General features: G+C 43.8%; 1 protein-coding gene across 2 annotated transcripts in view; it reads left to right on the plus strand.

The window, feature by feature from the left end:
• Positions 1-4,145: 4,145 nt before the first annotated feature.
• The window catches only part of naa15a (N-alpha-acetyltransferase 15, NatA auxiliary subunit a), a 68,974-nt gene continuing 48,774 nt past the window's right edge, over positions 4,146-24,345 (plus strand). Inside the window, exons 1-2 of one of the 2 annotated variants that reach the window (XR_015081306.1) lie at positions 4,146-4,535; positions 16,695-16,779. Coding sequence is in view for 1 of the 2 variants with exons in the window: in XM_086008569.1 (XP_085864695.1) it covers positions 4,482-4,535; positions 16,695-16,779 (139 nt within the window). In the remaining variant the exon portion in view is untranslated. The remainder of the gene's footprint in view (positions 4,536-16,694; positions 16,780-24,345) is intronic. The other variant, XM_086008569.1, reaches the window with a different exon arrangement.

The raw sequence follows: 24,345 nt of genomic DNA on the forward strand, positions 1-24,345 counted from the left end.
AACCTCTACTTCTGTGATTCTGGATTATTTCTCGTTCTGCTCTCCCTTTGTTCTATATCAGCAGTCACTTCTTCAGTCACTTCGGGTCATTCACGAGATGTGGGCGTTGCTGACAAGGCCAGTATTTAGTGCCCATCCCTAATTGCCCTTGAGAAGGTGGTGGTGAGCCGCCTTCTTGAATCGCTGTAGTCCGTGTGGTGAAGGTACTCCCACAGTACTGTTGGGGAGGGAGTTCCAAGATTTTGACCCAGCGACAATGAAGGATCGGTGATATATTTCCAAGTCAGGATAGTGTGTAGCTTGGAGGGGAACTTGGAGGTGGTGGTGTTCCTATGCGCCTGCTGCCCTTGTCCTTCTAGGTGGTAAAAAGTCACAAATGACATTCTATGTGACTGTGACAAAGGTAAACTATCCCTCCTCGTCCTGTCTGCGGCCTTTGACATGGTTGACCACTCCATCCTCTTCCAACGCCTTTCCACCATTGTCCAGCTGGGTGGGATTGCACTCGCATGCTTCCATTCTTATTTATCTAATCGTAGCCAGAGAATCACCTGCAATGGCTTCTCTTCCCTCTCCCACATCGTTACCTCTGGTGTCCCCGAAGGATCTATCCTTGGCCCCCTCCTATTTCTCATCTACATGCTGCCCCTCAGCGATATCATCCGAAAACACAGCGTCAGTTTCCACATGCATGCTGACAACACCCAGCACGACCTCACCACCACCTCTCTCAACTCCTCCATTGTCTCTAAATTGTCAAGACTGCTTGTCCAACATCCAGTACTGGATGAGCAGAAATTTCCTCCAATTGCATAGTGGGAAGATTGAAGCCGTTGTCTTCGGTCCCCGCCACAAACTTCCGTTCCCTAGCCCCCGACTCCATCCCTCTGCCTAGCACCTGTTTGAGGCTGAATCAGACTGTTTGCAACTTTGGTGTCATATTTGACCCTGAAATGAGCTCCCGACCACATATCTGCGCCATCACTAAGACCAGCTATTTCCCACCTCCGTAACATCGCCCGTTTCCGCACCTGCCTCAGCTCATCTGCTGCTGAAACCGTCATCCATGCCTTTGTTACCTCTAGACTTGACTATTCCAACGCATTCCTGGCTAGCCTCCCACATTCTACTCTATGTAAACTTGAAATCATCCAAAACTCGGCTGCCCATGTCCTAGCTTGCACCAAGTCCCATTCACCCATCACCCCTGTGCTCACTAACCTACATTGGCTCCTGGTCTGGCAATACCTCAATTTTAAGATTCTCATCCTTGATTTCAAATCTCTTCATGGTCTTGCTCCTCCCTATCTCTGTAATCTCCTCCAGCCACACAACCATCCAATATCTGCGCTCCTCTAATTCTGGCTTTTAGAGCATCCCTCATTTTAATCGCTCAAGCATTGGTGGTCATGCCTTCAACTGCCTAGGCCCTAAGCTCTGGATACCCTCCCTAAACCTCTCCGCTTCTTTCCTCCTTTAAGAAGGTCCTTAAAACCTACCTCTTCATCTGCCTTAATTTCTCCTTATGCAGCTCATTTTTATTTTATAACACTCCTGTGAAGTGCATTGGGACGTTTTACTACGTTAAAGGCGCTATATAAATATATGTTGTTGGTAGTGATCATGGGTTTGGGAGTTGATGCAGTGCATCTTGTAGATGGTACACACTGCAGCCACGGTGCACCGGTGCTGGAGGGAGTGAATGTTTAAGGTGGTGGATGGGGTGCCAATCAAGCAGGCTGCTTTGTCCTGGATGGTGTCGAGCTTCTTGAGTGCTGTTGCAGCTGCACTCATCCAGGGAAGTGGAGAGTATTCCATCACACTCCTGACCAACATTCCCTTTAAGCTGCGCAGCCACATGGCCGTGTAGCGCTCTGCAGCTCCTGCGCAGCTGGCTCACCGGCTTTTAAATAGTAAAAACTGCGCATGCGCGGTATTTTGAATGGGCCGTGCAGCCTCTTAAAGGGGTCGTGCACCCAACAAAAATTAAAAGGAACATTGCTCCTGACTTGTAGATGGTGGAAAGGCTTTGGGGAGTCAGGAGATGAGTCACTTGCTGCAGAATACCCAGCTCTGGCCTGCTCTTGTAGCCACAGTATTTATTTGGCTGTTCCAGTTAGCTTTTTGGTCAATGGTGACCCCCCCGCCCCCCAGGATGTTGATGGTGGTGGATTTGACGATGGTATTACCATTGACTGTCAAGGGGAGGTGGTTAGACTTTCTCCTGTTGGAGATGGTCATTGCCTGGCACTTGTGTGGTGTGAATGTTACTGTGGGGGTTCTCCCAATCGTCCACTGTAACTTGGAAGTTCTGCGGTAGACCCGGTGTAAATGTTTATGCCATTTTTCCAAGGTTTCCTTAGATGTTCTTCCAAAGTTATGGCAAACAGGAGAGCCCCTATGGAAATTCAATCTCTAAGTCCCTGGCTTCTGGAACTATCTCTGAAAAATATTTTGTCTTGCTACCTCTTTCCCCTCCTTCAAGCAATGATGCATTTGATTCTTCCCTTTGAGTGACAGTTGAGCTCAGCAGTAGCGCTCTTGCACTAGAATTAGAAGATTGTGGGTTTAAGCCCTGCTCCAGACGTTAAGACCATAATGTAGGGTGTACAGTATTGGGGGAATGTGGCATTGTTGGAGGTACTGCTTTTCAGATTAAACATGAAACTGAGGCCTCGGCTGCCTATTCAGGTGCATGTAAAATATCCCTTAGCACTATTCAAAGAAAAGCAGGGAGTTCTTCTGGTTTCCTAGCCATTATTCATTCCTCAAGCATTACAACTAAAACAGATTAACTATTTATTTATCTCATTTGCTGTTTGTGGATCCTTGCTGTGTTCAAATTAGCTGCCTTGTTGCCTGAAAAATAATAGTGACTATACCTGAAAAGTACTATATAAGTTAAAGTTCACTTCTCTTTCTCGCTTCCTATTTTGATCACTATTCTGCTAAGAGTCTACTTGTATAGTGCTCTGAGACATTTTTCTATGTTAGAAGTGCTTTAAAGTGCAAGATACTGCTGTCGATCCTAAATCTGAAAGAATCGCAGCATATGCACAAGATAAGTTTTGAAAATTCAGTGGTAATTAAATGAGCTGGTACCACGACTTCCTCGGGAGTCAGAACATGGACCGGGAACCACACCTACTTGTCAGCCTTTGATCAGGAAGTATCGGGTTATCTGCAGAGCTAAAGAAATCAGCTTGCAGTGTTGACCCCAAGGGATTCTTGTGATTAGTGGACTGAATTAATACATTCTTGCTGATATAATGAGTAATGTGTCACCTGGAGTCAACTGTTCACAGACTACTATTTATGAGTGGACTGTTTAATCTCATGTGGTTTCTTTTCCATTGTGTCCAGGGTGCTTGATTCTATTTATTACACCTGTACTGTCCTTGGTTGCAAGTTTCAAAAAGCCAAGTGGGATCTACTGCTATAATATTTATATTGTTTATTCTTAAAGCTCCATTTTAAATTGCAAAAATAAACATTTTACGATGAAGGTGCAGAGCAATCACTCTCGGTAGCATAGTGATTATGTTACTGGACTAGTAATCCTAGAGGCCTGGACTAACTATAAATCCTACCACAGCAGCTGGGGAATTTAAATTCAGTTAATTAAATAAATCTGGAGTAAAAAGCTAGTATCAGTAATGGTGACCATGAAACTACCAGATTATGATGGTAAAAATCCATCTGGTTCACTAGTGTCCTTTAGGGAAGGAAATCTGCTGTCCTTACCTGGCCTGGTCTGATCTACAAGTGACTCCAGACCCACAGCAATGCGGCTGACTCTGAAATGGGCCTAGCAAGCCACTCAGTTGTGCCAAACCACTGCAAAGAAATGTCCTGCAGCAGTTCAAGAAAGCGGCTCACCACCACCACCTTCTCGAAGGCAATTAGGGATGGGTCATAAATGCTGGCACACATCCCGTCAACGAATTTTTTTTTTAAAAATCGGCTTTTATATAAAAAAATATACAGGACAAGCATGTTGGCGCCTGGTAGAAATGCGAAACATGGCGTCGGAAGCCTGGGATGACCAAACGCGGTCCTCCACTAGACCGTCAGCCCACGTTCTCGGCTCTCAAAGTGAGGTCACTCGACGGTGCGTGAGTTCGCGAGGGGAGCAGCGGCGCGTGCGCACTGGCAGGTGACCCGGCGTTGCTGGTGCTGTCGCCGCGGCCGCCATTTTGGTTGAGTTTTTTTTTCACCGCCCCCCCTTCCCCTCCCCTCTGAATTCCGTGCAGCAGCGAGTAGAGCAGAGCAAAGCAAAGCACACCACGTGAAGGCGGAGATCCGCTCGGAGTCGGCGTGCGGAGCGAGAACATCGCGGCCTCAGTGACGACGACGGGGGGAGGGAAGGTAGAGCGAGCGACGGCCCATGAGCTGAGAGCCAGGAGTGGGGAGCAAGAAAGCCACCAGACCGACCGCGCGTGTCTCACTCAACCCGGCCACCCATCCCGCGCCAACCAACCATGCCGTCGGTAGCGCTGCCAGCCAAGGAGAACGCGCTCTTCAAACGGATCCTGGTGAGTGACTGATCGAGCGTGTGTGTGTATATGTATGTGTGTGCGCCCACCCCAGCCCCGGGGCGGCACAAGTTCTCCCACCCAGACCAGGGCCCCGGCTCCGGCCGCCGCAGCGGAAACTGCGGCTCCTGCACCATTTTAACATCTTTAAAACTAACCCACCGCCAGCACCACCACCGATGATCGAGTCTTGTTCCGCCGAGCTCTCTGACCGGCATGTGTGTGTGTGTAAGCCGTTCTTCCTCTGGCCGCGGCCTTCATCGCTTTCACCCCCCAAACCCCCTCCGGCTGGGCCGACCCAGTCCACCACCACCACCGTTCATATCCACAACTCCCACCTCACTCCCCTTCTCCGCCGGTGAAACCGCGTCTTCCTGACGCCCGGCTTTCGGCCTGCACGCTGCTGTAGTAGAGGAGTGTGAGGAGGCGCCGCCGCCTTATCCCTCCTCCTCCTTGCGGTGGGAGTTTGAATAATCATCCGTTTGGACCGCGAGTTTCAGCCTCAGGCCCCGGTCCGGTTTCAAGCGTCCCCGACCGGGCCTGCAGATTTCACCTCTCTCCTCCCCCACCCCCACTGGCTAACTCAAACACGTGAAAGGCGCTGGAGCCGAGGCCGGAGCCAGATTTAGAGCCGCTCCCTGGTTTTTGTTAGTGCGGCCCCAGGCCTCGCAGCACCTCTTTGTTGCAATCGTATTGACATCTGTATTTTTTTTTTACAGCTTAGATTTTGTTTTGTACAAATTATTTGAACAGATTCTGAATTAGCTACTTGGAATCAGGATATATGGGCTTCAGGCAGATGGCCATTTCTTACTTTAACACGGAATTATCCTGGATCCCTCCGGTACAGCCCTGATCTGTGATAGAAAGGCCTGCTCATGGAGCATATATTGAGATTTTGTCATCTCTTTAGGGAGTCATTCAATGGCTTAGGTTCTCGCACATCCCAGATACACCACGATTTGTATTCTTGTGGTTTTATATCTGAATATGCCAGTAAAAGGAAGAAAAAGAGTAGCATAGTTCAACTGTAAGGGAAGGGTAAAGTAAGAAAGAACTTGCATTTATACAGTGCCTTTCTGGATAGTCAGAGCTGTGCGTCTGTTAGTGTGATGAATTTGTGTTAAAGTAGACCAACTATATTGCAATAATGGAGAAAGTTAGTTAATACTGTAGGTTGATGAATGTTAGCCTATAATATCCTGCATCATTTGTCTGGTAAAATAGGGTTTTTGATGTTGAACTGGTGTGTGTACTGGATGTGCTCTAGAAGGGAGTTTGGATTGTAATAGAATAACCAACCACGCTGGCTCAATACGTGTTTAAACATACTGCGGGAATTTTTCAGAGTTCAGTTGTAGTAAATAATGCTATTGTAAATAATGTAGTTGGAAAACTTAACGTATCAGATGGACATGAAGTGGTGGTGATGCAGATGTGAACAAAAGTTATAGCCTTTCAAGGAGGTATTTTCAAATATAAATAAAAGTTTTTCTGTCCTTTGTGCTCTTGAAAATGTACTGGTTAAAGATTTCAAGTATTTTGTTCTAAATACTATGCAGCATTATGTTGATGAGTTTGTGGAACTGTCCGAGGGCTCTGGCAATATATACAGTATATATCTAATTGGCTTTCCCCCCCGCCCCCATCTCTTTGCAAATGCTTCACGTGAGATCAGATATTTGCCATCTATGGAACTGTTAGAAAACCTGTGTCTTGTATTTTAGTGGCACAGTTTGCCTACACCCTGGTTTGGTAGCTAGTTTTAATTAAACTACTGAAGTTACTTGAACATTAAGGGTTATCAAATTGTCCTGTACCTAAATTATATTGGACTGCTGTAAGTGATGGCAATATTGACTTTAATGGCATTGTTGATGTATAACTGAGGTATCTATCGGTGCCAGAGAAGCTGAGGAGTCAAGAATCACGTTAGAAGGTGCATTAAAGCTTATCTGGAGGTTGCAGTGTGCCAGCAATGCCAGTGAATATTGTGGGCAGCAATATTTTAGATAGCAACTGACTGAACTCTCAGCCCACCCATGGAGGCCAGCAATATGAATTTTACATTGTTGGCTTGTATGGATCTTTGCCCAAAATAGGGAAGGTGAGTAGTAAGCAAATAAAACCAATTTGGAAGAAACGGCCATGCGCAGTTGGCTCTAAGTTACTGCTCTCAATTTGCCCTGGAGTTTAAATGGTGTACGATCAAAGTACAGGGAGTCAATACATATTGTAAAAAAGTAATTCTGTAATAAATGAGATGTTGCCTCTTGTGATGTCCTCTTGAAAGCATTGTGTCACATTTAAGAGATACCACTTGAGCAGTTCTTTATGGAAACGAGCCATGGAATTCACTGCAAATATATTTAACTGAGATTTGGGGAAATAAAAATCCAGAAAACCATATAAATACCGTAGAAATCCATTTTGAAAGACAAATCATTTATTGGTGTATGGTAATGCAGATAAAACTTTATATTGATCGTAATTACTTAATACCCCTCCCCTTCGTAAATTGAGTAGCCTTCGAGTGGAAATTTGGTACCACAGTGTACAGTACTGTGAATATGCAAGTGTATGTATGCTGTTAGTGAGAAGTCTGTTGGGCTTTCAAGATTGCAAATGGAAACTGGGAGAAGAATTGATGGTATTTATAAAATACATCTGTTGGTATTGATTTGCAGTGGGATATGCAATTCCATAAACAGCAGTTCCAACTATATAGGGGAGGGGAGGATGATGTTCTGTAAAGGGTGGTTCCATTTGGTCAGACATGATGTAACAATTTATAATTAGATATAATGGAAATATATTCCCCTCCCCAAATTCTTTTATTGGCTAGGTCAGCCTGGCTGTGAAAATAGTCTGTTAATTTGGATTAAATGAGAACATGGGATCAGGAGAAGGCCATTCAGCCCCTCGAGCCTGTTCCGCTATTCAATTCGATCATGGCTGATCAGTACCTCAACTCCTTTACATTCCTTTGTTCTATAGCCCTTCATGCCCTTACCTAACAAAAAAATCTTTCGATTTCATTTGACCCAGCATCCATAGTCTTTTGGGGGATGAGTTCCAGATTTCCACTACCCCTTGTGTGAACAATTGCTTCCTGATTTCACTCCTAAATGGCCTAGCTTTAATATTAAGATTACACCCCCTTGTCTGGATTCCCCCACCAGAGGACGTAGTTTCTCAGTATCTACCCTATTGTATCCCTTTATCATTTTAGATCACCCCTCAACGTTCTAAAATCAAGGGAATACAAGCCAAATTTATGCAACCTGTCCTTGTGATTTAACCCTTTAATCCTTGCTGTCACACTGGTGGATCAGCACTGTACCCACTCCAAGGCCAATATGTCTTGCCTGAGGTTCAGTGCTTAAAACTAAATCTGGTACTCCAGGTGGCTCCGTACAACTGACGCATCACTTCCTCACTTTTGAATTCCATTAGCTTTTTTGATTACTTTTTGTACCTATGCACTAGCTTTTAGTAATTTGTGCACTTGGACACCTAAATCCCTTTGCTTCTCCACAGCTCCTAGCCTATCACTGTTAAGAAAATATGATGATTTATCTTTCTCCGATCCAAAGTAGATAACCTTGTACTTCCCCACATTTAACTCCATCTGCCACAGTTTTGCCCATTCACTCAGTCTGTCTATGTCCCTTTGCAACTTCATGCTCCACGCAACTTGCTGTGCCTCGTAACTTAGTGGTGTCTGCAAATTTGGATGTGCAACTCTTCCTTCATCCAAGTCATTATGGTAAAATGCTGAGGCTCCAGTACACCTCACCAGGGAACACCATTTGTCAAATCCTGACAATAGAACAAACCCTTTATCCCTACTCTGTTTCTTAACTTGCAACCAATATCAACATTTTACCTACAACTCTGTGCACGCTCATTTTTGCTAATAATCTTTGGCATGGAACCTTATCAAGTGTCTTCTGGAAGTCCATATAGACAACATCCATAGAATTTCCCTGATCCACCATGCCAGTGATCTCAAATAAATTGAGCTAGATTAATCAAATATGACCTACCCTTCACAGATTTATGCTGACTCTCTCATTAGCCAAAACTTGTCCAAGTCCTCAGTCACTCTGTCCCTGATAGATTCCAGTAACTTATTCACGATTGGTGTTAAACCGACAAGTCTGTAGTTACCAGGTTTCTCCCACCTTTCTTAAATAATGGAGTGACATTTGCAATTTTCCAATCCAAAGGCACAATTTCTGAGTCTAGAGAGCTTTGGAAAACATGTCTAATGTCTGGGGTGGAAACCATCAGGTCCTGGAGACTTTTCTATTTCAAGTCCCATTGTTTTCTCCATTACCATTTATAAAAAAAAAACTATTTCATCCACTTGAAGTCAATGGGAATCAGGGGGAAAACTCTCCACTGGCTGGAGTCATATCTTGCACAAAGGAAGATGGTTGTGGTTGTTGGAGGTTAATCAACTTAGCTCCAGGACATTACTGCAGGAGTTCCTCAGGGCAGTGTCCTTGGCCCAACCATCTTCAGCTACTTTGTCAATGACTTTCCCTCCATCATAAGGTCAGAAGTGGGGATGCTTGCTGATGATTGCACAGTGCTCAGTTCCATTCGCAGCGCCTCAGATAATGAAGCAGTCCGTGTCCACATGCAGCAACACCGGGATGACATTCAACCTTGGGTTGATAAGTGGCAAATAACGTTCGTGCCACACAAGTGGCAGGCAATGACTATCTCCAACAAGTGAGATTCTAACCACCGCCCCTTGGCATTACCATCGCCGAATCCCACACCATCAACATCCTGGGGGAGTCACCATTGACCAGAAACTTAACTGGACCAGCCACATAAATACTGTGGCAACAAGAGCAGGTCAGAGTCTGGGTATTCTGCGGCGAGTGTCTCGCCTCCTGACTCCCCAAAGCCTTTCCACCATCTACAAGGCACAAGTCAGGAGCAATATTCCTTAAAAAATGTTTTGGGTGCACAAGGGGCCGCATGACCCATTCAAAATACCGTGCATGCGCGGTTATTACTATTTAAAAGCCGGTGAGCCAGCTGCGCAGGAGCTGCAGAGCGCTACACAGCCATGTGGCTGCGCAGCTTAAAGGGAATGTTGGTCAGGAGTGTGATGGAATACTCTCCACTTGTCCGGATGAGTGCAGCTGCAACAACACTCAAGAAGCTCGACACCATCCAGGGCAAAGCAGCCCGCTTGATTGGCACCCCATCCATCCACCACCTTAAGCTTTCACTCCCTCCACCACCGGCGCACCGTGGCTGCAGTGTGTACCATCTACAAGATGCACTGCAGCAACTCGCCAAGGCCTTTTCAACAACACCTCCCAAACCCACGACCTCTACCACCTAGAAGGTCAAGGGCAGCAAGTGCATGTGAACACCACCATCTACAAGTTACACACCATCATAACTTGGAAATATATCACTGTTCCTTCATCGTCGCTGGGTCAAAATCTTGGAACTCCCTCCCTAACAGCACTGTGGAGTACCTTCACCTCACAGACTGCAGCGGTTCAAGGCAGCAGCTCACCACTGCTGTCTCAAGGACACTTAGGGATGGGCAATAAATGCTGGCCTTGCCAACGACGCCCACATCACAGGAACGAATAAAGCAAAAATAAGTTTCTCCTCTTGATTTATTCTTGGGCTCCCTTGTACCTCCTGGTATTTTGTACTCTTCCTACACTGAAAACTGATACAAAGTAGTAATTTAATAATTTAGCAGTTTCCTTATTCATTATAGCTTTGCCTGTGTCTGTCTTTACTAATCTTTCTCTTAATATAGTTATAAAAACTTTTGGGTTTGATATCCCTTTCAAGTTCTTTTCATATTCCCTTTTTCGCACCTTATTGCTTCATTTTTACTCTTTTGTTGCTTTTTATAGTTCTTCTAGTCTCATGGATTTCCACTTTTTCCCCATGCATTCATATAAGCCTATTCTTTGTATGCCCATTCGCTCTAGCATGACAGCTGGTACATGAGAACCAGACATGAAGTGCAAACTTCTCCTCATAGAATTTACAGCACAGAAACCATTCAACCTAACTGGTCTATGTTGGTGTTTGCTGCACATGAGCCTCCTCCCACCCTACTTCATCCTATCTGGATATCCTTCTGTTCCTTTCTCCTTCATGTACTTATCTAGCATCCCCTTAAATGCATCTATACTATTCGCCTCAACTACTCCATGTGGTTGCAATTTCCACATTCTAACCACTCTCTGGGTAAAGAAGTTCCTCCTGATATTTTTTTTTAGATTCATTGCTGACTTTATTATATTTATAAGAACATCATAAGAAATGGGAGCAGGAATAGGCCACTTGGCCCCGCACGCCTGCTCCGCCGTTCAATAAGATCAGGGCCGATCTCGGGCTCAGAGCCACTTCCCTGCCCGATCCCCCATAACCCTTCACTCCCTTATCTTGTAAAAATCTGTCTATCTCCACCTTAAATGTATTACGGCTCCTATGACTCCTCATTTGATTAGTTGCAATGGTTTTTGCTTTATTCACACTGTTGTAACAGTTCTACTTGTTTCTCAAGCATGCAGAATAATCTGAGCCATTGGCTTTTGGTGACGTAATAAAAAACAAATTTAATTCAATGGGATTCCAGGATTTTTCATAATGTTTTAAGGATCTTATTTTGTAATTCTGTCCATTTTTTTTTACACAACCACATCAATGGCCTTGTTAATAGTGGATACTAGCTGTGTATGAAGTGGTAATTTACTTGACGGGTTCATGGGCTCTAAATCAAGATAGGCGTGTGCATTTTGCATGCACTGAGAGGTTGAGTGGCCTGTGAAATTCAGAGATTTGATTTAGAAGACATTTAAGTGTCAGCGAATCTCTAAATTCAGACTCCACAATCTGCGCAAAACTTATAGCCATACACATGCATTTTACTAAGAGTCATACCGACAAGGTCTCGGATTTCATCAGCAGTCTAGGCTCAGCTAGCTGATCTCAACCCAGTTGACCATTGTGCCTTGGGGCTAGCGGGGCTTAAAATCAGGTAGGAGTTCCCATTCCTAATAGCTGCCCCTTTTACATAGATTCCTGTCAGGTGAGGATATGGTTGGGCTTGGGTGTGCTGCTCCCTGCAGTCAAATATCTGGCATGGTGCATTGTTCAGATTCATTCATGAAGGATGGGCTCTTGAGCTGCCAGTGCCTATGAAGCCATAACTGAACATAATTATTCTCATCACCTTCAGGAGTGAGAATATTGTGGAAGGGAGTAATGATTTGAAGTATCCTTTTTATTTAAATATGGTGGAAGCAGCCTGATTGTTAAAGGGGAATAAAAACAGCTTGATTGGAACTTATGCTCTTGAGTCATCTGCTGAATATTTGTGCCAGTCCATGTATTCTACTATTATGTTAATTTCAGCAAAGAATGAATGAGAGACAAGCCTGTTTTTCAATAGAAGTGCTGTAATTTTCTATATTAGAGGCAGGCACTGATATACAGTCTAATCTTTCTTTCTAATGTGAGCACTTGGGTGAAGTAATATATCTCAGCATGATGTTTAGCCTTTAGGAAAGCGGGAGGAAAGAAAGCTAATATGGAATAGGGTAAAAAGCTAGAAAGTTGACCAATTATCAAAGTGCTGTACGATTTTACAAACATGCAGCAGTTAAACACTCAAGCTGCTGAACTCGGATGTGGAAGTTAATTTGAGTCACTTTCATTAGATGTTCTCAAGTTTTTTTCTCCCCTGGTGCAGTTGCACGATACTGAATTTCCATTCCTCCTATATGTATGCCTTCAAGGCAGTAACTGAAAAAGGTTAGGTTGCAGTTTTAAAAATAAATCACAGGCCACTAGTTTGTCAGAGCAAACTAAAGCACAATTAATTTATGCATGTAAGTGTGGTCATATTCATGAGAAGCCACTTGTAAAAACTCTGCAGAGGAAGCACGTTGCATGTTTGGATGGAATGTTTTCTGTTGGATCAGTCACACACCTATTCACCACATGCCCAGTGATCTATTAAATTTATTCTTACTCCAGTGGACAAAAGCTAGTTTCAGTCCTTGTTGAAACATTTCTGCTTCCTCTACCAAAACATTTTTTGTTACAATACAGCAGCAGGGTCCAAACCACGGCCATGAGTCTCATGTGAACTGCGAGCTTTGGCAACATGGCCTGCGCTTCCCAGGCAGAAGAGTTGTATTAACATTTATATTTTTTTATTTTCTGCTTTGTCCTGTTTGAAGTTTGCGTATCTAGATAAAGAGAAAATAGTTAGACGTAACCAGCATGGATTTCAAAAGGGATCAATCATCATGCTTGACAAACGTCATAGAATTTTTTGAGGAGGTAACGGCGTGATAGCTGGGGAAAAATAGAGTGGACGTGGACTTTAGGAATTTGACAAGGTACCATGCTGGAGATTATTAGCTAGAGAACATTAAGTGTTATGGAATTAGGGGGAAGATGGCAAACTGAATTAAAAATTAGTTGTAAGGGAGAAAATAGAGTAGGAGTTAAGGACTGTTTTTCCAGAGTGGTTGGAAATGTGTAATGGGTTTCCACAGGGTTCAGTTCTGGGGCCACTTCTGTTCACTGTATACTGTATATGGATGATTTGGATATGGATATAGAGGGCAGTATCCTAGGTCCAACCATCTTCAGCTGCTTCATCAATGACCTTCCCTCCATCATAAGCTCAGAAGTGGGGATGCTCGCTGATGACGGCAGTGTTCAGTGCCATTCGCAACTCAGATAATGAAGCAGTCTTATGTCTGCATGCAGCAAGCCCCTCGAGCCTGAAATTTGCAGATAATACCAACATAGGTATAGTTAATTCTTTAGACACAGGAAGCTGTAAAGGGATATTGATGTTGGAGTGAGCAGATGGAATTAAGTGTCAGTGTGAGCTGATGCAGTTTGTTTAAAAAAAATAATAGCAGTAATTATACTCCGAATGGAAGTAGGGTCAGTGCTGCAGACGAACAGAGAGGAAAAGAGGGTACAGATTCACCTTAAAGGCAGCACCTTGGGTTGGTTAGACCGTACCTTTTTTGTAATGGAATTCTAATTTTTAACTTAAGGTATAGAATATAAAAGAAAAAAGGCAACGATGAGTCCATTAAAACCTTAGCAAGACCTCCAGAGAGGGTAAAATGCAGCTGCTGCTTGGTATGTGGAAATACAGATACGAAGAAAGATGTGAAAAAAATTGGTTTATATTTTGTATGAATAATGCAGATTAGCGTGTCATAGAATTGCTTCAAATGATGAAAGTATGGTAGCGGTAAATAGAAGCAGGCTGCTTCCAGTAGTTGAAGGGTCAAGAGTGAGGGGCCATAGACACCAGATTTAGAACCGAAGGTATGAGAAACTTCTTTGCATAGAGTTGTGTGGCTCTGGAATTAATTTCAAGGCTTGGTGGTTGAGCCAGCACCTATGTCAACATTCCAGATTAGATTGGTTAGGTGGAGCAAACTCTTAATGTAGTCAGTTGGCTTCAAGTTGTAAACTTGCCTTATCTTTGTGTAGTTACTTTGAAGATAGGGCAGTGGTTCACATTTGGTAGTGAGTTTTAGTTTTAGTTGTAGGGAAACCTGACCAGTGACTGACTTTTGAATTTTGTTTAGATAAGTTTTCAATAATCGATTCCAGTTTAAATTCCATATTATGGCATTTAATATTAGGTGCTGATTATATGTAGATTCAAAAGGATTACCTCTCTGAAATTGAGGAACCAAAATATATGTAGTATACATGATCTGAAATTTTGAAGAATTTCAACTATATCATCATCATCATGCTGTATATATGAGGCCAACATGATTGGCAGTTAATGCAGAAAATCCAGTTAGAGCAAAAGTGATTTAAAAAAATGCAAACTGTTGAGTGCAGTATGTAACTTAAGCTGTGGTTTCTACCAGATTAGGCGAGCATTGTAGAGTTTCCTAAATGTTGGATGTTACTAAATGGTACATACAAATGATACATTTGGACGATTTTACAGCTTGCAGTCTAATTAGTGCTATCAGTCATTTTGATGATCTGAAGCTTGCTTGACTACCATCCACGTTTGGAGAGTAATTTCCCAGTGTTTTTACTTTTGCCTTTCCCGTGAGATTGCATGACTAGGGAAGGGAATTGTTGGTGTGTTTAGGCTGCAGCATATTGGGATGGGGCAGGCTCGATGTACCAGCTGGTCTTTGCCTAAACTTTTTCATATCTTATGTTTTGGAAAATACATTTTGTCTTCAGCAGGATGAGGGATGTCTGTATCGAACGTTCTTTTGTGAGCCTAATGCAGAATATAGGTTGATCCTTAAAGTGATAAAGGCTTAGATAAGCCTTCAGCAGCAGTAGGGTGAGTTAAGGCACAAAGTCAGGATTGATGATGGACTGGATATGGGATTAAAATATTAGAGTTGAACCAGAAGGCAACGTTTGTGCAGTACCAGGGTCAACCTGAGTGGGCAGCCAGGGAAATTGATAGAATCCCAGCTTGGGCCGAATGGCAGTATCATTCTTTGATTCTAATTGAAGTCAGAGGCGCGTAGATGTTTAAGGGTTGAACTGCATGCCTGCAGTTTTGTAAACTTAAGCTGTAAGAAGTTTCCATTTTTGCAGTTTTAATATCAAGACAGTGAATCTGGTAACAGAAACAGCCTTACCGTCAGTGGTGACAGTGATGGAGGTAGAGTTTGGTGTCATTGGTGTACATGTGGAAGCTGATCCTGTAGTTGTAGGGATAGCATGTAGTGATGCATAAAGGAAAACTGAAAATGGAGCTGTGGGCATACCAGAGGAAACTGCAGATGTGGGAGGGAAAACCATTTGAGGAAATGTAACTGATGTTAGGAAAAGTGGTGCTGCAGAGGTGGACAATTCGAGGACAATGTAGTGGCAACAGTGTTAAAGATTGCAGAAAGGACAAGGAGAGACGGTGAGTTGTGGTTGCGTGTGATTGGTGACTTAGTCCAAAATGGCCTTGGTGCTATGGCTGAGTCGGAACTGAATTGGAGAAAGTGCTAAGATATGAACACGCAACTAGATGGCAGTGATGTATTGGGGATTCTTGTAAAGCAAGCGTAGATTAGAGATAAGGTAATAGTTTGAAAATAGAAGGATTTGAGGGTGGACTTTTAAAGGTGTGGGAGGTAGAGTGTGAATGTTTGGAAAGGGGTGGGAACAGTGCCTGAGAGTAGGGCGAGTGTGACGGTCAGCAAACTTATAGCCAAGAAAGGGAAGTTGGGTAGTCTGGAACAAAGTTGAGAACGAGTCTAAAGAACAGGTGATGGGATTATAGCAGAAATTGCAGCATGTGTTATGGTCGGGACTAAATTGAAAAGGGCTTTTAGAGGTGGACAGGAGATGAGGTGTGGACATGACTGAGCAGGTGGCTTCAGAGGCTAATCTTCCAAATTAATAAATTCCACATTAGAGTAGGAGGTGCTTTTCTGATGGGATTTAAGGTACGTTGTTAGAGCAAAGTAGGGGAAGCTATACTTGCATCTGAATTGGCATTCTCATGATCGTGAGTGCCAAAATTCAAAATGTTCCATTGCTTACCATTTATATTCCTCAATTTGATGTGCTTGAAATTTACTACTAAATAAAGTTCAAAAAGGAACACTGCAGCTTAAGCTGCAAGAGTGAACAGAAGCACATAGCAACATGCATGCAAGACCTTCAGATAAAGGGTTCAACCGGTTTCCTCAATCCTCTTTTCTGAACCATGTGCTTTAGTTTGTTCAGTGTATTTTGGGTAGGAAGACCTCTTTGTGGTTAGTTTGTGTCATCGATTTATTTATATACTAATATTCTAGCTGTAGTTGAAATTTCCATTCTTTGAAATAGTATGGCAGATTGAGCAACAAGGTTTTGTTTGCATTTAACATCATTGCTGTGTCCTATTTTCAAAGTGTTTGTAAAGACTCTCTTTCAGAAGTTTTGTGACATGTAGTAAAAAAGCCAGAAATGTTTCTGATCTGATTCTGATTGGAATTTTGGGTTGTGTGAGTGTTAAACTGTACCTAAATGATATACTAGAGTACAAAAAGTGCCAGAATTTTCTACATTTCACTTCAGAAACGTGACCTTGTGTAGTCTTGTGGCTTTCATATGTTCTGACCAGCATCCTTTCTTTTTCCCCTCTCTTCACAGAAATGCTACGAACACAAGCAGTACAGACATGGGTTGAAGTTCTGTAAACAAATTCTTAGCAATCCTAAATACGCAGAACATGGAGGTAAGTTAGCTTCGCCATGGATGGCTTTGATAGTTGATTTGTCTTTGGTTACCAGTCAACAGGCCGAAACATTGTGTGTCTTATCATTGCATTTCGTTGCATCATTCTGTAGGTTTTGCATAAATGTTGCACATACTGTTTGGTCATTGGTTTGTGGTGCAGAATTACTACCATGATTATGGTCAATAATGGGAGGCTGGTTGGGGTGGGGCAGGAGATTCACAGACCTAGTAGTTTGCAGAGCATGAAAGTGCTTTTGTTTATGTCTGTAGTTTGGATAATAAGTTTTTCTTTATCTGGTCATTATCACGTTGCTGTTTGTGGGAGCTTGCTGAGTGCAAATTGACTGCCGCGTTTCCTACATTACAACAGTGACTACACTTCAAAAAGTACTTCATTGGCTGTAAAGTGCTTTGGGATGTCCGGTGGTTGTGAAAGGTGCTATATAAATGCAAGTCTTTTTCTCAGATTTTCTTTCCTCCTTAGGATGTTGACTGCTGAGTTACAGTTCTGTAGGTGCAAATCGCCCTCCAATAATTAACCTATTGAATTGGGATGGGGAGGAGGGTGGGAAGGAAGAGACAGACATGAGAGAACATTACTGCAAAACACAGTCCTCATTGCTAGTGAGGGCGACTGGATAGTTATTGGTTGGGAATTTCCGGGTTTTTTTCTCCTGCCAATTTTGTAGCACCTCCACTGACTGCATGACGGAGTTCAGCTAATTCAATACAGACCAAGCAATCAAATTTGAGACCTACTTGATCTGTGTAGATCCAACTATACAGTGGGTTAACTTGCAGCGCCATTGGGGGAGCCTTGATTTTTGAAAATTGGTTTTGAGTTATAGGCTTTATTAAATGCTGAAATTTCCATTTAAAATGCGTCTCGTCCTTCATTTTCCCCGTGGGAGTTCCTTGCCACGGCAAACTACTCCAGATAAGGCAACGTTGACTTTTTGGGACTACTGTAATTGATCTATTGATATGGGCTTTTGCTGTATTGATATATTGCGTGTTGCTGCATTTTCAGCATGACTTCCTTTTTCTATCCTGATCCCCCTTCGTCTTGTTCATATATGGCACAATGCCCTGACTTTATTCTGTTAATTTTTTAAAAGTAAATCTGGATATTGTTCTGAAATCCAAGATCATTGGTTCATATTGAATTAACTTGTTATTTAACTGACTTGATTTTCTTGTTACCTTGTGCAGTGTTGGTGTTTATTGCAGGATGTTGAATTTTTCTGGCCCCAACCCACGTCAATTTGTATCTTGATAATTGTTCATGGAGTAGCTGTTTTAATTCTGTCTTAGATTACAATGTTAAAATGTGGGAGAGGTTACCAAACGGAGAATGGGAGTGGTAAAATCACGTAAGAACATGTTGGCAACAGACTTAAGGCTTGTAGATCAACCAACTCTTGTGTTTTCACAGCTTAATTCTTCACCTGTTCTCTTTCCAGAAAAGTATCTCATTATTTTGTGGATCTATTTTTACTGACTTATTCAGTAGCTTCTCAATCGATGGGGTAATGGCCAAGCTTTATGCAGAAAATCTGTTAATTGAGGTGCTACTGAGCAACATACTTTTACTTCTAAATATCCATGGAGACTTTTTAATTTAAAAAAATGCTAAGGTAAATTTCAGTTAACGTAGAATAGTTTCTTGAGTCTTCCCCTTTCTTGCAGCATGTCTAAATACATTGAAAACACTTGGGTAACTAGGGTTTCTGGCTTCAAAAGGATTTCCTGTCTTTGTTTTTTGCTATTTTATGTTTTCACTAAATCTGCATTGTTGGTCGTTTTACTTGTCTAGCATTTTTCTTTTATGGGGATGACTTGCATTTCTATAGTTCTTAAGTGCATAGAAACTAGGAGCAGGAGTAGGCCATTCGGCCCCTCGAGCCTGCTCCGCCATTCAATGAGATGATGGCTGATCATTCAAATTCAGTACCCTGTCCCTGCCTTCTCCCCATATCCCTTGATCCCTTTAGCCTTAAGAAATATATCCAACTCCTCCTTGAATATATTTAATGAACTGGCCTCCACCGCCCTCTGGCAGAGAATTCCACAGGTTCACCACTCTCTGGGTGAAGAAATTCCTCCTCATCTCAGTCCTAAATGGCTTACCCCTTATCCTTAGACTATGGCCCCTGGTTCTGGACTCCCCGGCCATCGGAAACATCCTTCCTGCATCTAGTCTGTCCAGGCCTGACAGAATTTTATAGGTTTCGATGAGATTCCCCCCTCTCAATCTTCTAAACTCCAGTGTGTATAAGCCCAGTCGACACAATCTCTCCTCATACATCATTCCTGCCATCCCAGGTATCAGCCTGGTGAATCTTCGCTGCACTCCTTCCATGGCAAGAATGTCCTTCCTCAGATAAGGCGACCAAAACTGCACACAATACTCAAGGTGCGGTCTCACCAAGGCCCTGTACAATTGCAGCAAGACATCCTTGTTCCTGTACTCGAACTCTCTTGCTACGAAGGCCAACATACCATTTGCCGCCTTAACCGCCTGCTGCACCTGCATGCTTACCTTCAGCGACTGGTGCACAAGAACACCCAGGTCTCTGCACTTCCCCTTCTCCCAGTCTATTGCCATTCAAATAATAATCTGCCATCCTGTTTTTGCCACCAAAGTGGGTAACCTCACATTTATCCACATTATAGTGCATTTGCCATGTTTCTGCCCAATCACCCAACCTGTCCAAATCGTACTGGAGTTTCACGACATCCTCCTAACAGCATACCCTCCCACCCAGCTTTGTGTCGTCTGCAAATTTGGAGATATTACATCCAATTCCCTCGTCCAGATCATTAATATATATTGTGAACAGCTGGGGTCCTAGGACCGATCCTTGCGGTACCCCACTAGTCACTGTCTGCCACTCGGAAATCGACCCGTTTATTCCAACTCTTTGCTTTCTATCCGCCAACCAGTTCTCTATCCAAGTCAATACCTTGCCACCAATCCCATGTGCCTTAATTTTGCACGCTAATCTCTTATGCGGGACCTTATCGAAAGCCTTCTGAAAGTCCAAATACACCACATCCACTGGTTCTCCCTTATCTATTTTACCAGTTACATCCTCAAAAAATTCCAGTAGATTAGTCAAGCACGATTTACCTTTTGTAAATCCATGTTGACTTTGTCCGATCCTGTCACTGCTTCCCAAGTGCTCTGCTATTACATCTTTTATAATTGACTCTCGCATTTTCCCCACTACCGATGTCAGGCTTACCCGTCTATAATTCCCCGCTTTTTCTCTACCACCTTTTTTGAATAGTGGGGTAACATTAGCTACCCTCCAATCCATGGGTACTGTTCCAGAGTCTATCGAGTTCTGGAAGATGACCAGCAATGCATCTACTATTTCTCGGGCCACTTCCTTAAGTACCCTAGGATGTAGATTATCAGGCCCAGGGGATTTATCGGCCTTCAGTCCCATCAATTTTCCTAACACCATTTCCCTACAAATACTGATTTCTTTCAGTTCCACCCTTTCATCAGACCCTATGTTCCCCGGCATCTCTGGGAGGTTATTTGTGTCCTCCTTTGTGAAGACAGCACCAAAATATGTATTTAGTTGGTCGGTCATTTCTTTGTTCCCCATTATAAATTCCCCTGATTCTGACTGCAAGGGACCTACGCTTGACTTCACCAATCTTTTTCTCTTCACATATCTATAAAAGCTTTCAGTCAATTTTTATGTTCCCTGAAGGCTTACTCTCATATTCTATTTTCCCCTTCTTAATTAATCCCTTTGTCCTCCTTTGTTGAATCCTAAACTGCTCCCAATCCTCAGGATTATTGGTTTTTCTGGCCAATTTATATGTCCTCTCCTTGGATCTTATGCTATCCCTAATTTCCCTTGTTAGCCAAGGTTGAGTCACCTTTTTTGTTTTATTTTTATGCCAAACTGGGGTGAACAAATTCTGTAGTTCATCCATTCGGTCTTTGAATGTTTGCCATTGCCTATCCACCATCAACCCTTTTGAGTGACATTCCCTAATCAATCCTACCCAACTCGCGCCTCAGACCATCGTAGTTTCCTTTATTTAAATTTAGGACCCTAGTCTCTGAGTCAACTACTTCATTCTCCATCTTAATGAAGAATTCGATCATATTATGATCACTCCGACCCAAGGGGCCTCTTACAACAAGATTGCTAATTAATCCTTTCTCGTTACATAATACCCAGTCTAAGATGGCCTGATCTCTGGTTGGTTCCTCGACATATTGGTCCAGGAAACCATCCCGTAAACACTCCAGGAATTCCTCCTCCACAGTATTGTTACTAATTTGTTTAGCCCAATCTATATGTAGATTAAAATCACCCATGATGACTGCTGTGCCCTTATTGCACGCTTCTTTAATTTCCCGTTTAATGCCATCCCTAACCTCTGCCTTACTGTTTGGAGGTCTATATACCACTTCCACTAACGTTTCTGCCCCTTATTATTTCTCAGTTCTACCCATACAGATTCCGCATCATCGGAGCTAATATCCTTCCTTACAATTGTTAATCCCTTCTTTAACCAGTGATGCTACCCCACCTCCCTTTCCTTTTTGCCTATCTTTCCTGAATATTGAATACCCCTGGATGTTGAGTTCCCAGCCATGGCCATCCTTGAGCCACGTTTCCGTAATCCCAACCAAATCATATTTGTTTACTTCTATTTACGCAGCTAATTCATCCACCTTATTACGAATGCTGCTCGCATTAAGACACAAAGCCTTCAGGCTTGTTTTTTTAACGCTCTTAGACCTATTAGAATTATTATTTACTGTGGTCACGTTTGATTTAAACCGTTGATTTCTCTGACTGCCACTTTTGTTTTTCTCCTTCCTATCTTTTGCTTTCATCCTTGTTTCCCTTTCCTCTGTCCCCCTGCTCAGGTTCCCAACCCCCTGCCATTTTAGTTTAAACCTTCCCCCAGAGCACTAGCAAACACTCCCCCTAGGACATCGGTTCCAGCCCTGCCCAGGTGCAAACTGTCCGGTTTGAACTGGTCCCACCTCCCCCAGAACCGGTTCCAATGTCCCAGGAACTTGAATCCCTCCCCGTTGCACCATTCCTCTAGCCACGTATTCATCTGAAATATCCTTCTATTTCTACTCTGACTAGCACGTGGCACTGGTAGCAATCCTGAGATTACTACCTTTTGAGGTCCTATTTTTAAATTTACCTCCTAACTCCCTATATTCTGCTTTTAGGACCTCATCCCGCTTTTTACCTATATCGTTGGTGCCTATATGCACCACGACAACTGGCTGTTCACCCTCCCCTTCCAAGATGTTCTGCAGCCGCTCTGAGACATCCTTGACCCTTGCACCAGGGAGGCAACACACCATCCTGGAGTCTCGTTTGCGGCCGCAGAAACGCCTATCTATTCCCCTTACAATAGAATCCCCTATTGCTATAGCTCTACCCCTCTTTTTCCTCCCGTCCTGTGCAGCAGAGCCACCCCTGGTGCCAGGAAGTTGGCTTCTGCTGCTTTCCTCTGATAAACCATCCCCCCCAAACAGCACTCAGTGGTGTATCTGTTTGAGAGGGATGTCCACAGGGGACCCCTGCACTACCTGCCTGCGCCTAGTACTCTGCCTGTTAGTCACCCGTTCCCTTTCTGCCTGTCCAACCTCTACCTGCGGTGTGTCCAGCTCCGTAAACGTGCTATTCACGATGTCCCGAGCATCGCGTATGCTCCAGTATGCATCCAATCGCAGCTCCAGTGCCACAATGCGGTCTGTCAGTAGCTGCAGCTGGATGCACTTCCTGCACATATAGTTGTCAGGGACACAGGAAGTGTCCCTGTGTTCCCACATATCGCAGGTGGAGCATACCACGTGGTCGGGCTGTCCTGCCATGACTTGCCCTTCAATCCCACTAATTACACTACAGTTACAGGAAACTTTGTGCTATCCGGCAACGACGGGACCGAGCTGTTGCCGTCCCATCAAAACTGCCGGACAAACCAGCGCTAATGTTGAAACATATGGAGATTTTGAGCTCCGTATCTGGCAACAAACCCAGCTTCGAAACAGTCAGCCGTACCTTGCAAGCGTCTCTGTAGCTTAGCAACAGCTTCAGCGAGACCTTGCAGAGCCTGACTGGTGGAAGAAAAAAAGCAACGAAAAGAAAAAAAACCTAACGAAACGGCTCCTGATTTTTGCCGGTGGCTTGAGCATTCCGGACAGTTAACCTCCGGATAAACCAAAGTTTCCTGTAAATGGTTTACCAACAGTCCCCGTTACACCAGAGAGACCTTAGTAACTATAAACCAGAGTTTAAGTTTATAAAGAGAGAAATACTCACCAACCAATCACTTACTTGCTTTCTGGTGACGTCACACTTTAATTACTTTTTACTTCTCTCCCTCTGAGCTCGGAGATTGGAGACTGGTACGTCTCACCTGGTCTAGCGCCCTTTTTAAACTGCCGAGTCTCGTGCAGGTCCGCACTGCCGCCTCCGCTGCTGCTGTGGGGCCTCACCTGGTCTGGTGCCCTTTTTAAACTGCCGAGTCTCGCGCAGGTCCGCACTGCCGCCTCTGCTGCTGCTGTGGGGCCTCACCTGGTCTGGCGCCCTTTTTAAACTGCCGAGTCTCCCGAGTTGTCTCGCGCAGGTCCGCACTGCCGCCTCCGCTGCTGCTGTGGGGCCTCACCTGGTCTGGCGCCCTTTTTAAACTGCCGAGTCTCGCGCAGGTCCGCACTGCCGCCTCCGCTGCTGCTGTGGGGCCTCACGTGGTCTGGCGCCCTTTTTAAACTGCCGAGTCTCCCGAGTTGTCTCGCGCAGGTCCGCACTGCCGCCTCTGCTGCTGCTGTGGGGCCTCACCTGGTCCGGCGCCCTTTTTAAACTGCCGAGTCTCCCGAGTTGTCTCGCACTGCTTTTGCAGGGCAGTGGTAGCGAGTGGACACCAAGCTGGGATTTACAGGAAAAGAGAAACAGTAATCAATTGTAAAATGAGTAGATTCCACAAATAAAAGGAATTTCATGATACAGTAAAAGGAAACCAGCATTTACAGTAATGGTACTGCCTGAAAATATACTGGGAATCATTCAACTTATTCACTTGTCATCAAGAACTGGAGGAACAACTTGAAACAAGAAGAAAACTTCAAAGTTCTTGCCTATAATACTGGCAGTTTTCTGATTTTTGATTTTATTGGTGTTGCTGAAATAAACACACATGCCAAATTTTCATGTCCTTTGTATTTTATAGCATAAAACTGAAAATGGGTGGCTGGCTGAGCCTGAAGGCCTTTTCCTGTTGCCAATATGTTCCTACAGCATAGACTTGCATAGAAATTACAAAATAGAACAAGGCCATTCAGCCCAACCAGTCCATGTTGGTGTTTATACTTCACATGAGCAGTAGTCTTAATCCCATATTCTGCCTGTTTCCCCATATCCCTTCATCCCCTTTCCTTCTACCTTTTGAAGCAGAGACCATGTCAACATTTAATCACTAAACTGTGGTAGTGAATTTCACAGCCACACAACCCTCCTTTTTAAAAAAAAAAAAACATTATTTCTCCTGCTTTCTGCCATAAGTCTCT

Source organism: Somniosus microcephalus, chromosome 2, assembly GCF_052327205.1.
Source record: "Somniosus microcephalus isolate GS21.2 chromosome 2, FLI_Smic_1.0, whole genome shotgun sequence".
Lineage (NCBI taxonomy): Eukaryota > Metazoa > Chordata > Chondrichthyes > Squaliformes > Somniosidae > Somniosus > Somniosus microcephalus.